The 14655-nt window shown below is 40.2% G+C and overlaps 1 protein-coding gene and 1 non-coding gene across 8 annotated transcripts in view; one reads left to right on the top strand and one right to left on the bottom strand.

Annotated features, from left to right (window-relative positions):
* The window catches only part of FMN1 (formin 1), a 430759-nt gene that overhangs the window by 221544 nt on the left and 194560 nt on the right, over positions 1-14655 (top strand). For all 7 annotated transcript variants that reach the window (XM_063794664.1, XM_016927883.4, XM_063794665.1 and 4 more), the window contains 2 exons: positions 3275-4056; positions 8512-8662. In XM_063794664.1, the coding sequence (XP_063650734.1) occupies positions 3275-4056; positions 8512-8662 (933 nt within the window). The remainder of the gene's footprint in view (positions 1-3274; positions 4057-8511; positions 8663-14655) is intronic.
* LOC112205770 (small nucleolar RNA SNORD77) lies at positions 1967-2031 on the bottom strand. Its single transcript, XR_002939856.1, has one exon. It is a non-coding gene; the product is annotated as a small nucleolar RNA SNORD77 (small nucleolar RNA).

Genomic DNA, 14655 nt, shown 5'->3' with positions numbered 1-14655 from the left:
AGAAGGTACTCACCTGGTGTCATTTATATGAGTATATGAGATCATCTAGAAAGATTGTATAGTGTGAGAAGGAGAAAAATGGCAAGGAAGATGCCAAGAGAACCACACTTAAGGATGAATGAGTCTACAGATTGACTAGGGACAGCAGAGAAGTAGAACAAAAGGAGAGAGGTGGAATCGAGTTCAGGGAAGCAGAATTTCAATGCTTGTGCAACAGTCAACTCTTAACAAATGTGGCAGAGAGGTCAAAATCACTGAAAAGTGCTGATTGAATGCAACAGTCAAATCATGGAGTTTCAGTAGGATAGGGGGGATGAAAGCCAGTGATTGAGTGAAAGTGAATGAATGACAAAAATAAAGCATGGGTCGAGTGCTTTTTTCAAAAAAGTTCTGCTGCGAAGGAAAAGAGGTAGGGTTGGAAAGTGCCATAGCTAAAGGAATTTAAGAAGGATTTTGGTATGTCTATTTTTGCTTTAGAAGCATAGAGCATGTAGACAGTAGAGGGCATGGGGGTGGGAAGCGTACCCAGAGCCAAGAGCAAGCTAATGGGGCCACTGGGCTCTGATCTGCCAGGCATTAGAGAGAGAATAATAATGACGGCAAACGGAAATAGCACTTACTATGCTGCAAACACTCTTCTGTATTTTCTTTTACATATATTAATTTGCCTCCCTGGCATATCTGCTCTGTCAGGTACATTTTATTATCCCCATTTTGCTTACAAAAAAACTGAGGTACAGAGAGGTGAACTTAACTGCCCAATTTGTGTTCTGCCCACTACACTAAACAAATGCCTTACCTCAGAGCTGCTAAAATGATATATAGCTTTACATGTCAGCTTCAACAGATTTAGAAGATCGTAGATAGAGTGGTAGAAAGAAGAGGAGGTGGGGCCAGGGCTTTTGCTCTAGATACAAGATTTCATCTTGGGGAGTTTATAATCTGATAGGGGAGGCAGAAACTCAATAAGTTCACCAAAAATATTTTCCTTATTAGGGAAAGTTTCACCATGCAGTATGTCTTTGAAACTCTTTCATATCATTAAGAAGTTGAGGATTGAGTAAAATTATTGCTTCTTGAATATTTGATTATTAATCTTGAAAGAAGGTTTACTTGAGAATAACAGCTGAGAGTTAGTTTGTTGTGACAGAACCGAACTAGTCATTAGAATGAAATTAAAATGTGGGTAATTCAGGGTGGGAATCAGGGCTAAGATGTGGGTGGAAGTGGACAGGAAAGAAAGAGAGAAATGAAGATGGAAATGATACGATGTTGAAACAAAGATTATGTCGATCTCACAGTTGAGTGAAGCTCGAAATTACTTTTAGGTAATCCGTAGTAGAACTCACAGAAGGCTGGGTAAACTTTGGTATTTGCAGTACTTTGCTTATCCTGATTGCTTGAGCTTTTCCTAGTTTTATGCCTGTCCCTCTACAAAGGTAGCATTGTCTGAAAATTTTAAAAAATAATTAGGAATTTGTTAGTCTCTTGCTCTGCTATTAGCATTAGCAACAGAAACTAACAGTAAGATTTATGCAAACGTTTCTATGTTCCAGGCATAATGCCTACTATTTTATATGAAGTATCTCATTTTACTTTTATAAAAGTCCTAGAGATGGCTCACTATTATTTATACTTTACACTTGAAGAAACTCAGGCTTAGGGACACAGTGTTCCCTGTCTAAGGTCATAGAACTCGCAAGTGCCTAAGCCAAGACGTGAACCAGGTGGTGTGACTCCAAACTCAGGCACTCAGCACTCTGCACTGCACAAGAAATAGACGGTGTCCTGAGCTAGCCACTTCCCTCAGAGTTGGCTCAGACCATGTCCACATATGAGAAGATGAGCCTTCGAAAAACTTTGTCTTTCAGTTCTCCTGACTATAGCTCTTGAGGGGTTTGCTCTTGAGAATGAATATTAGAGAAAAGTTGAACCTAGTAAAAAATAGAAGTTATCTTTTTTTTTTAACACCAGACAAATGGTAGATCTCTTCATAATTCAATCTGCTGAACTATGCAAACATCATAGTATAAAAGTTATCTCAGTGAAGGTAGATGAGCTTCCTGTGTTTATACCTTTCCCTCCAAGGCTGTTAAAATATTTCTTTACTTTTTCAATGCAAAAGGGAGCTGTACTTGTGCATGCTTTAGGTGTTCTAGATATTTGTGCTGAAATTATAGTGAAGAGAGTCTTGATAAGGGAGGCTCTTGGGACAGTGACAGTGACAGTGGATATAACTATCCCAGTGATTTTTATCCATCCATTGCTTCTAAGGTATATACTTCCTGGGCTACCTGCTGGGATACAGATAGAAAGACAATACTGTCACCAGTTTCATCTTGTGGAGTTTATAATCTGATGGGGGAGGCAGAAATTAAATAAATTGACGAAAAATATTTAATTACTGTTAAACTGGATTTTGAAAACTCTAATAAAATTCTAAATTTGCTTTCCAATTAACTGTAATAGGATGAATAGCTTTGAATACTGAGGAACGGGCTGGTTAATGACTGCGAATACACTAGCTCTGTGCTAATAAGTGTACAATTACAGACTCAGTGCATTAAAATAACTGAGGCAATAAGCATTAAAAAGGCTACTGTCTTATATACTTTAAAGTGCTGTGTAAATAGAAGAAAATGGCATACTATAATATCTTCATTATTTATGTTCTCTGTTGCTTATTTATTGCTATATTATGAAACAGACACAAATACTGATCTTGGGCTGCTTTTATAAGGAAACTTTAAAAAAGTAAGTTATCGTGGCTTCTTCCCTTGCTTTCTGTGTCTGCTGTATTGTCCTGGAAACTCAGTGAAAGAGACATTCTGGAAGACTGGGAGAACAGCTTTAAGCCAGAGGAGCTCTAAACCTATTTTTTTCTTTATAGTTTTCTTTTTTGAAACCAAACCGAAAAGTTGTAAAACAGATAGATATTCAAGCATGTCCAAAGCTTTATTAAAAGTTATGTGTTTGATATGCAAATTGGGTAAGAGTTCTTAAGTAACAGATGTACTTTAAGCCTTAATCCATGAAAATTATCTCCCGTGAGCTCAGGCTGGGTGAAATTGTGCTTTGACTCCTGCCTGTTTAGGTCCCTGGAAAATTCAGAGTGCAATTTACACCTTTATGGATTCTTAAAAGAATGTCTCTGTATTTCCCTACATTTATATGGGCCATGCTACAGTGGCACCGTGATGGTATTATTGAGTTTCTAAATTCTTATGTTTGTTCTTAAACTCATTACTTTCTTTCCCTCTGAGTTTTCCTATAGGCCCAGTTTGAACTTCGGGCATTTCATATCCGGGGCGAGCATGCAATGATAACAGCGAGACTAGAAGAAACCATTGAAAATCTGAAACACGAGCTAGAACACAGATGGCGAGGGGGTTGTGAAGAGAGGAAAGATGTGTGCATTTCCACCGATGATGACTGCCCTCCAAAGACCTTCAGAAATGTGTGCGTCCAGACAGACAGAGAGACCTTCCTCAAGCCCTGTGAAGGTGAAAGCAAGACAACCAGAAGTAATCAATTAGTACCCAAAAAGCTGAATATCTCCTCTTTAAGCCAGCTCTCACCCCCAAATGACCACAAAGACATCCATGCAGCACTCCAGCCAATGGAAGGCATGGCATCAAATCAGCAGAAGGCATTGCCTCCACCTCCCGCACCGCCCTTGCCAGCATCCATCCCTCCCCCTCCGCCCCTCCCCTCAGGACTTGGATCTTTGTCTCCCGCACCGCCAATGCCACCTGTGAGTGCTGGGCCACCGCCACCACCTCCGCCGCCACCTCCACCGCCACCTCTACCTCCACCTTCAAGTGCTGGACCTCCACCGCCCCCACCCCCACCCCCACTTCCTAACTCCCCTGCCCCACCCAACCCTGGAGGGCCTCCTCCTGCTCCACCACCCCCAGGACTTGCACCGCCACCTCCCCCTGGACTCTTCTTTGGACTTGGCTCTTCTTCCAGTCAATGTCCTCGAAAACCAGCCATCGAGCCCAGTTGTCCCATGAAGCCTTTATATTGGACTAGGATACAAATAAGTGATAGGAGGTAAGTTCTCCCCTATCCCATTCTCAGCATGTGAATTCCTAGGATTTGGCCCAAGTGATATTTTATTCTTACCGGGTCAATATCTCCATAGTGTAGCACCCATTATCAAGTGTGATACAGTGAATGCTTGGATAAACAAGGTTGGGATGTTTGGGGAGATTGTCTCCATCAGGGCCTCTCCGTATTCTCTGAAGATGCTGGGAGAAACCATGTGTTTCAGTGTCAGGTTTTTTTCCAAGGCAAATGTTCCATTTTATAGACTAGACAAGAGTCCGGATCTAAGCCAGGGCTTTCCCCAACATCGCTACAATTGATTAGTAATCATAAAGAATTGAACCTGATTTCCATACTGTAGGTTCACTGAGGATTTTTAGAATTCTTTTTACTGTCTTGTTTTTAAATGCTATAATCAACCCTATAATCTAGATATTTAACAGAAATGGGTGTTCTTCAGTTTTTGTTAAAAGAATGAGACATGGCTAAGTTATTAGTTCTTTAGATCAGAGGAGAGTCTTAAAATACAAACTCTCTCTGCTTGAACTCTATTTCTTTTAACTGCTAAGTACTCCCACATCTTCCTTTATGTCTTGATGCCCTTCAGAGAAAGTGTCAGTATGTGGATAGCTGAAAGCATCTTCCATTTGTATAGATTGTTAAGCTGGGTTTGTAAAGCAGCAAGATATAGTTGCTTGGAAACATCCATTCAAACAGATTTGAGTGTGATTTGTTCTGCCTTATTTCTGAGCCTGGAAGGAGGACAGTGAAAGAGATCTTAAGTTGTCTCTTGACCACTTTCTCCTTTAAAGTTTGTTTGTAAAGGACAGCAAATATAGGACACATTTTACAACTTTTCCCAAGTCATGTGGTAATGCATTCTTCAATTTATATAACACTTTGCTTAGGGAAGGCAGGATATGAAACAAAATAACACACAACTCACAATGATAAAACAACCAGAAATCCCTGTGGAGGAGTGGGGAATACCCTAAAACTAAGCATATGTGCTTCATATTTTCCCCTTTCCTCTCACCAAAAAATAAGGGCCAAGAGTTTGTTTTTGGAACATCCTGATACTTCTTTTTTACAAAATTCAATTATACTTTGTAATTTCCCAAATGAATGGTTCATAAAAAAGTGAGATGATCCTGTGATAGCTTCTGCCATTAACTAAAGTACTAGTATTCCCTTTTTCCCAATAAAGACTCAGACATTTCCTAAAAAATCATTTCCCAGAATATTTATTTTGAGTCATGTTTCCTTATTAGTGTTCTCAAATTAGTGCACAGCCATTCCAGGGCAATAGCTCCCACCTGTAAGCCCTGGACGAGTGTGTCCGACAGCACGGGGAGCTGTTCCACACCTGTGTCCCACTAGCCTGCCTTCACTTCCTTCCCTGAGAGACTTCATGAGCAACAGGTAACTGTGGACCACAGCAGCCATCAAAGAGTCCCACTGGGAGATGTGGGCCCTTCACCCACGACCAAGGGAAAGCTGGAGACAATCATTGTCTACATTGTTTCCTCCTTATGTAGTTGGCCATTTGGAGAAGAAAAGCAATTGAATACTGAAGGTCTCACTGGTTTCATCATAAATCTAGGGCTTTACTTTTGAGCAAAATGAAAAGTAGATGAATAGGACATCAAGAGAGCCCTGCTTGGTGTGCATTTGAACCTGAAACATAACACGAGGGGCTGCCCCTCTATGATGTGTTAAGACTGCAACACGGGCACTTCCTGGTGGTACCATATATTCAAGTTCTTTTATTATGGGTCCCTCCAACTTTTTGTAGCTATTAGCACTACTGCTTTTAAATGAAAATGACTCAAAGAGCCTGTGGAGTATTTGCTTAGGAGCAAAAGTGCAATTATTTGGGATACCTTCTCATAAAGGAGGCAAAAATCATATTTTAATATTTTGTGCAACTAGAGGAGTAAGTAGTTTATATAATGATTGCATCATAAATGTTGGTCTTGCTCTTCTGGGAAGCCAGAAACAAAATGTGAATTTTCAGCATTATGTGTACACTGCCTCTCATCTACCTAAATTGCTTTTGACTCCTGGTATGAACTGATTTTTTTTCTTTTGACGTTTTGCCTTCTTGGGTGTCTGTTTTGTGATTTCTAGAATAAGCAAGAGACACTTAAGGAAAAATAAATCCTCATCTAACTACCTTTTCAGCTTCTTAGTAAGTTTCTCATTTTTCCTCCTCCTCTTTCTCTCTCTCTCCCCCTGCCTTCCTTTTGAGATAGAATTGTATGTTCAGTGGTCAGTTGACCACCATGGCAGGTCATTCGTTGGGAAGCACGTCCTTATTATTGCCCTACCAAATGCTGGCTGTCCCAAAATCACTGAGAGGCAGTGTTCCAAAATTCTTTCATTCAGTATTGGAAATACCTTTCCCATAGAAATAGTGTTGTAAATGGTGATCAGGTGCTTAAACTGATCACTGTTGACTCCCAAAGCCAATTTACTCCAGAATATAAGTGAATTATAATACTAGTTACACTGGCCTGAACTCAGAGTCTGTGGGGCTAGAGCCAAGCAGGTGCAGGAAGTGGGGATGGGGCTGAGCAGTTGGCCTGACACAGTGCATCACCTCACTCTAGACGTCACCCCTTAGCTGCCCAGAACCTTCCCAAGGCCCAGACCAGTGGCCCTTAACATGCCGCATGCTCACTCCAGAATTCCCAGCTGACTTCCTTCTTCAAGATCCTACTTCTCCCCCCTCTCCCCCAGCACCACAGAGATAAGCACTTAACATCAGTGGTGCTTATGTTTCAAGTTGAAGTTAAGTGAGTAGCAGAGGGGTGTGGCTGAGAGAGGAACACATACATGGATGTACTTCACTGGAAATGTTCTAGCCCTTGGGTTGGGTAATGGTTTCCCAGGTGTTCATTCTATTGTTATACTTTATAACTTCCATATGTCATACTATTACATGGTTCAACTATTGGCAAAATCATAATTTAAAAAATAAAAAGTAGAGGAAAGAAGAGGTGAATGTGGCCAAAACCAAAATGTCATATATCATGGGAAAGGCAGATCTATTGCAAAGTGTGAACACGCAGACCTGAGGAGCCAGGGCTGCCAACTGTTTTAAATACCAAAATCACATGTAGTATTAAAAAATTCTGTGGACCATTCCATGTAATAATAGTTATCTTTTTAGTTTTCATTGAGAAAATATGTATGGAAATAAAGCTATATACTTTTAGATGTTATGGATTGTAACATATACATATGTTTGATAAACAGTAAGTATATAGATGAAATTTGTGGGCATTGACAGTATTTATTATTATTATTTTTGAGATGGACTCTTGTTCTGTTACCCAGGCTGGAGTGCAGTGGCACAATCTCAGTTCATTGCAACCTCCGCCTCCCGGGTTCAAGCAATTCTCCTGCCTCAGCCTCCCAAGTAGCTAGGATTACAGGCACCCACGACCACGCCCAGCTAATTTTTTGTATTTTTTAGTAGAGATGGGGTTTCACCATGTTGGCCAGGCTGGTCTTGAACTCCTGACCCCAAGTGATCTGCCCACCTCAGCCTCCCAAAGTGCTTGGATTACAGGTGTGAGCTACCATGCCTGACCACTAAACATTAATAGTGTTTGAAATTAAGGTAAGAAAGTAAACATTTGGGAGATGTGTTCTGACTGAGGGAACCCTGAGGAGTGACCACTGGAGTCAGCTCACGGAGGCTGTTCTGTTACGCCTGATTCTCAACAACTTTTCTTTCTTCCCTTCAAAACTAGGGTGCCCCTGTTTCTGGAAGACGAAACAGCCCAGTTTCCCTATGGCTACTTTAGTTGATATCCCATGAGGTGCAATGGAGGAGGTTTTTGGTTGGCTTTTGTTGTTAGTATTGTTTAGGGGACTGAGACGCTATGAATCATGTATTTTAAAATAGGCGCAGCCTGTTTACATATTAAGGACGCTGCACTGAGTTTACCTGCATGAATCCTAAAAACTGTATTTAAAAGTAGTTGAAAAAGTCCAAAGAGGAGGCAGGTCTTTACTTCGGCACTCCATTTTCAGTCTCCTTCAGAATTAGCCTGTCACAGTCTCAAATTGGTTATCTTTTCAGCCTTTATATGATGCCCATTTTTACACATCATGGAAATGCCACAGACTGAGGGAGGAGCAGCTTGGGTGCCCCCAGGAATCCGAATCCCAGGATTTCTAGTCCTAAGGAGTTTCTGTAGAGCTCTATCTTTGATCGTACCTAATGACAATTACTTTTTTGGAAATACATCTGTGTGTGTTTTAATGTTCTATAGTATATTTTGACTTTAACAAATGCGTAACATAAAAAGCTTTTCTCCAAGCGTTATTAGAGTTTTATGTGTTTTTTTAGAAAAATGAAATTAAAAAATGGATTAGAGAAAGATTTCATTGTATTACATTCCCTCCTGTTTTGGTTCTTATGGTTAACTTGTCATTTTCTCTTTTAAGCCAAAGTGCTACACCAACCTTATGGGACTCCTTAGAAGAACCTGACATTCGGGACCCCAGTGAATTTGAGTATTTATTCTCCAAAGACACAACTCAACAGAAGAAAAAACCTCTGTCAGAGACTTATGAGAAAAAAAACAAGGTCAAAAAGGTACTGAGTGATTATGGCAAAGCTGTAATTATATATTATACAGGGAAATGGTATATATATGTGTGTGTGTATATATATATCTCTATCTCGTATATACACACACACATACCTATACATATATGTGTGTGTATCATAGGAATTTATTACATATTCTGTGTGTGTGTGTGTGTGTGTGTGTGTGTGTGTGATTCATGGGAATTCATTACATGCTGTTGGTGCTTTCCCTGGTTTCATGAAATGTTTCAGAAGGTTTTGAGTGGCAAATGGCAAAGGGAGCCAATAGTTCATGAAATCTGTGCTTGCTATTTTGGCCATATCTTCTGAATTTTCAAAATTTAATCTGGACTTTTTCAGCCATTAATTCTGTTGAAATAAAAATAAAATTTAATTTGTAGTTAGTGAAAGTAGTCTACAGGTTATATGGAAAATAGGTTTTATTTATAAATTCATTCATTTAACAAGTATTTCCTAGGGGTTTACTGTGCTAGGCATTTGTTCCAGGCCTGCACTGTCCAGTATGGTAACGTGGCTATTAAATAATGAAATTAAATAAAATAATTTAGTTCTTTAATTGGACTAACCACCTTTTTTTCTTCTTCTTTTTATTTATTTATTTATTATTATACTTTAAGTTTTAGGGTACATGTGCACAATGTGCAGGTTAGTTAAATATGTATACATGTGCCATGCTGGTGCACTGCACCCACTAACGCGTCATCTAGCATTAGGTATATCTCCCAGTGCTATCCCTCCCCCCACCCCACAACAGTCCCCAGAGTGTGATGTTCCCCTTCCTGTGTCCATGTGTTCTCATTGTTCAGTATCCACCTATGAGTGAGAATATGCGGTGTTTGGTTTTTTGTCCTTGTGATAGTTTACTGAGAATGATGATTTCCAATTTCATCCATGTCCCTACAAAGGACGTGAACTCATCATTTTTTATGGCTGCATAGTATTCCATGGTGTATATGTGCCACATTTTCTTAATCCAGTCTATCATTGTTGGACATTTGGGTTGGTTCCAAGTCTTTGTTGTTGTGAATAATGCCGCAATAAACATACGTGTGCATGTGTCTTTATAGCAGCATGATTTATAGTCTTTTGGGTATATACCCAGTAATGGGATGGCTGGGTCAAATGGTATTTCTAGTTCTAGATCCCTGAGGAATCGCCACACTGACTTCCACAATGGTTGAACTAGTTTACAGTCCCACCAACAGTGTAAAAGTGTTCCTATTTCTCCACATCCTCTCCAGCACCTGTTGTTTCCTGACTTTTTAATGATTGCCATTCTGACTGGTGTGAGATGGTATCTCATTGTGGTTTTGATTTGCATTTCTCTGATGGCCAGTGATGGTGAGCATTTTTTCATGTGTTTTTTGGCTGCATAAATGTCTTCTTTTGAGAAGTGTCTGTTGATGTCCTTCGCCCACTTTTTGATGGGGTTGTTTTTTTCTTGTAAATTTGTTTGAGTTCATTGTAGATTCTGGATATTAGCCCTTTGTCAGATGAGTAGGTTGCGAAAATTTTCTCCCATTTTGTAGGTTGCCTGTTCACTCTGATGGTAGTTTCTTTTGCTGTGCAGAAGCTCTTTAGTTTAATTAGATCCCATTTGTCAATTTTGGCTTTTGTTGCCATTGCTTTTGGTGTTTTAGACATGAAGTCCTTGCCTATGCCTATGTCCTGAACGGTAATGCCTAGGTTTTCTTCTGGGTTTTTATGGTTTTAGGTCTAACGTTTAAGTCTTTAATCCATCTTGAATTGATCTTTGTATAAGGTGTAAGGAAGGGATCCAGTTTCAGCTTTCTACATATGGCTAGCCAGTTTTCGACTTTCCAATTTTGTTCTTATGCCTAGTGGCTGCTGTATTGGATAGCACAGATGTAAAACATTTCCATTGTATAAAAAGCTCTGTTGGACAGCACTGTCTTAAGCATTGGTACGTGTTGAGGGCAAAAAATAAAAGTAAAATAATAATAATAATAATAATAAATCCTTGCCCTGTGGAGCTTATATTAACAAACACTAAACATAAACCCTGTCAATCACATAGTAGTGCAGGGGAAGGAGGGTTGACTTTAGTAGGGTGGGGGTGAGGTCTGCAATTTTAAATGGGGTGTTCAGGGTAGACCTCATTATGACGGTGGCTTCTGAGTAGTAACTCAAGGACTCAAAAACTTGAGAGGCACCAGCTTTCTGTGAGAGAATGAGTTTAGGACTGTCAGGCAGTCAGAGACAACCATGAGGATGAATCACACCTCTGCCACACATTGACTGTGAGATCTGAGGCAACAGTACTAGATCCTTTGACTCTCTGAGTCTGGGTCCCTGCACCATAGCCTGAGATGATATCTGCTCATAATGTTCTCTAAGTAATTATTCAATGGGGTAATCCATGTATCAGGCTCAGCATAGTGCCTGGCTCACTGTCAGTGCTCAACATATGATAGCTGCTCTTGTTTTTGCGATTGTTACTACCACGGCTACCATTTCCCTGTTTTAGTGGGTTTTTGTTTGGTTGGTTAGTTTTTCTTATTTTTAATAGTAGCAGAAATGGTGTTGAGGAAAAAGTATAGTACTCTGTGTTGCTATTGACTTGCTATGTGAGCTTGGGCTGGTTGTCTTCCTTGTCGTATTTTCCCTTCTCTATAAAAAAGGATTGCAGGCCGGGTACGGTGGCTCATGCCTATAATCCTAGCACTTTGGGAGGCTGAGGTGGGTGAATCAGCTGAGGTCAGGAGTTCGACACCAGCCTGGCCAATTTCGGTAAACCCCGTCTCTACTAAAAACACAAATATTAGCCAGGTGTGGTGGCGGGCGCCTGTGATCTCAGCTACTCGGGAGGCTGAGGCAGGAGAATCGCTTTAACCCAGGAGGCAGAGGTTGCAGTGAGCTGAGATTGCCACATTGCACCCCAGCCTGGGCAACAAGAGCAAAACTCCATCAAAAAAAAAAAAAAAAGATGAACAATATCTGAATCTACCTGACCCACCAGTATGTTGTGAAATTCACATCTAAGCAGGTTTGAGGCAGTGTTTTGAAAAGTATGTAATATTGAATGATACCATCAACCCTGCCTTTTTTTTTTTTTTTTTTTTGAGACGGAGTCTCACTCTTGTCATCTAGGCGGGAGTGCAATGGTGTGATCTCGGCTCACTGCAACCTCTGCCTCTGGGGTTCAAGCAATTATCCTGCTTCAGCCTCCCGAGTAGCTAGGATTACAGGCATGCACCACCATGCCCGGCTAATTTTGTATTTTTAGTAGAGACAGGTTTTCACCAAGTTGGCCAGGTTGGTCTCGAACTTCTGACCTCAGGTGATCCGCCCACCTCACCTTCCCAAAATGCTGGGATTACAGGCGTGAGCCACCGTGCCAGGCTACGTTTCCTTGTTAAATTACATCATGGGGTTCATCATCAGTTCATTTCTCAAGTAATGTAATGATTATGAAATTAGCTGCAAATTACAGGGGAAAAAAGGAAAATGTCTGAATTCAGTTTTCTGTTAATCAAATCAGATTTTCCCACTGACTTCAATTACGGATAAAAATCATGATCAAAATGTTTCTCAAGGTCACTGTAATTGTGTTGTCTTGAGAAAAATATCCAAAGAAGTATTAAAGGAAAATTTTAAAAGGCTATATTGCATGGAACAATTTGAATTTTTCTAATAAATTGGCTCTGTGACCCCACCCAAATCTCATGTCAAATTGTACCCACGTGTCTAGGAGGGACCTGGTGGGAGGCGATTAAATCATGGGGGTGGATTTCCCTTTTTGTTCTCCTGATAGTGAATGAGTTCTCACGAGATTTGGTTGTTCCATAAGTATCTGGTGCCGCTCTCACCCCACCCTCTCTCTCCTGCTGCCATGTTGGTAGTATCTTTATAGCAGTGTGAAAATGGATTAATACAAATAGTAAGTTCCAGACAAATCCAGGCAAAAAAAGGTCAGCTGATTTACATAGAATGTATTCCCATGCAATTAGATTCATATGAGATGGAGGTAAGCCTGCTTTGTAGCCAGGCTGGCTTTTTAAATGCCATCTACAGAAACAGAAGACTTGTTTCTACCTGAATGGCAAAAGGAAAATCTCTATATTCCAAAGACAACTTCAGTTTGCCTCTTTCAGGAAGGCTTGCCTGAACTAACCAGAATCTCCTCTGAATGCTTTCTTATGCAGGATCGTATTAAATTTACTTTTGTTCTTTATTGCTTCTTAGATTGCTATTACTCTTTTTGTTTCTCTCCAGATGCTTGAAAACATGTTGTTTACTTATAGAACTATTCACTTCTGTTTTGGTGAATGAATATTTGTTTTTAAAACATCAAAGCATTTGGTCATTTATTATTTCTTTTCTTATAATAGTTTTCCTGTTCAACAAAGGATTTTAACTAAGGCAGTTAGTACTTGATACATTTATTTTGTTTCTCTGTCTGAGGGGGAAAATAACACTTCATTTAAACTCTTTAAGTTTTCTGAAGAGGGTGGTTGCCATTGCCCCATGGAATCCGTGCACTTGTGTAGTGCTTGCTTTTCTCTGTAAGTGGAGGCAAAAAATTGGGTCTACTGGGCTTTGTGGTAATATGCAGCTTAGAGTTTTCAGTGAGCTTTGTGTCCTACCTTAGAGCTGAGGTTTTAAGTTTTAAAGAAAATAGCAAGCTGAATTGATGCCAGAAAACTCCAAACCTGCCTCCTATAATCTTTCCTCCATGCCTGTGGCCAGATTTCCAACATCAAGAATGGAGCCCTTGGTCTCTTCTGAGAGTCAGATGTTTGTTTTCTTTCCTCTTGAAAATGAAAGTGGTTTTAGAGGTGGTGAGCAGCTGAGGAGTTTCAGCATTGAAGGCCAACTCCTTCAGCTGGATCATGGAATGGTTCCCATATGAGAAGACCAGGAGGATACTTGCCAAATAGGTCTTTTTATAATGATTGAACAAGAGAAAGTGCTGGGTACATTACTGGATTTCAAAATCCAGGATTCTGAATCTTGGCTATAGGGCCTCAGCCAGCATTGAAACGTGAATATGAATGTCTTTTTTTTTTTTTTTTTTTTTTTTTTTTTGAGACAGAGTGTCACTGTTGTCGCCCAGGCTGGAGTGCAATGGTGCGATCTCGGCTTACTGCAACCCCCACCACCCAGGTTCAAGCCGATTGTCCTGCCTCAGCCTCCCAAGTAGCTACGATTACAGGCACCCACCATCACGCCCAGCTAATTTTTATATTTTTAGTAGAGACGGGCTTTCACCACATTGTCCAGGCCAGTCTCAAACTCCTGACCTCAGGTGATCCACCTGCCTTGGCCTCCCAAAGTGCTGGGATTACAGGCGTGAGCCACTGCACCCGGCCATGAATATCCCTTAAATAGAGCTGGTCTTCATCCCTCAGCACATTTCACGTTTGTATTTCAGAAGTAATGGACAGAATGATCAAGAGTCGGTGGAACTCAGATACTAATTTCTAGCTTCAACTACTAAAATAGTATTTAAATTTCATATCACTGGCACTTGTTTAAAGTAAGCATGTATGTATGTATGTATGTATGTATGTATGTATGTATATCTTCTCAAACTAGGCAGGGATCCTGTTCTGTAATATCATGTAGTCTAGGAATTAGAAGAAATCTTACCCATCATCTTAGTTCTCTCATATGGCACATAAGAAACTAAGACCGAGAAAGATAAAGTGACTTGTAGGGGTTTGTACACTTTTAACTGGGAAGACATTGATGATGATGAACACTTGTTCATCAGCATGTGTCTGCATTTCCCCTTTATTTAAATGGTAACTTGCCACCTTGGTGATAGTATCAACTTTTATTGGGGTGATTTATTTGAAGTTTATGAATGAGAGTAGCCATTATTAAAAACATCAACAAAATATAGCCACACTTCTGCATATCCAAAGTATTTCCTACATTGTGTAATTATCCATGGTTTTCTTCAGAGTCTTCCAATAGGAAGCCAAATCTTTGAGTAAAAAGATGTGCTTTCT

The sequence above is a fragment of the Pan troglodytes genome, chromosome 16 (genome assembly GCF_028858775.2).
Source record: "Pan troglodytes isolate AG18354 chromosome 16, NHGRI_mPanTro3-v2.0_pri, whole genome shotgun sequence".
Classification (NCBI taxonomy): domain Eukaryota; kingdom Metazoa; phylum Chordata; class Mammalia; order Primates; family Hominidae; genus Pan; species Pan troglodytes.
Note: the sequence above shows the minus strand (reverse complement) of the source record. Positions and strands in the feature narration are given on the sequence as shown.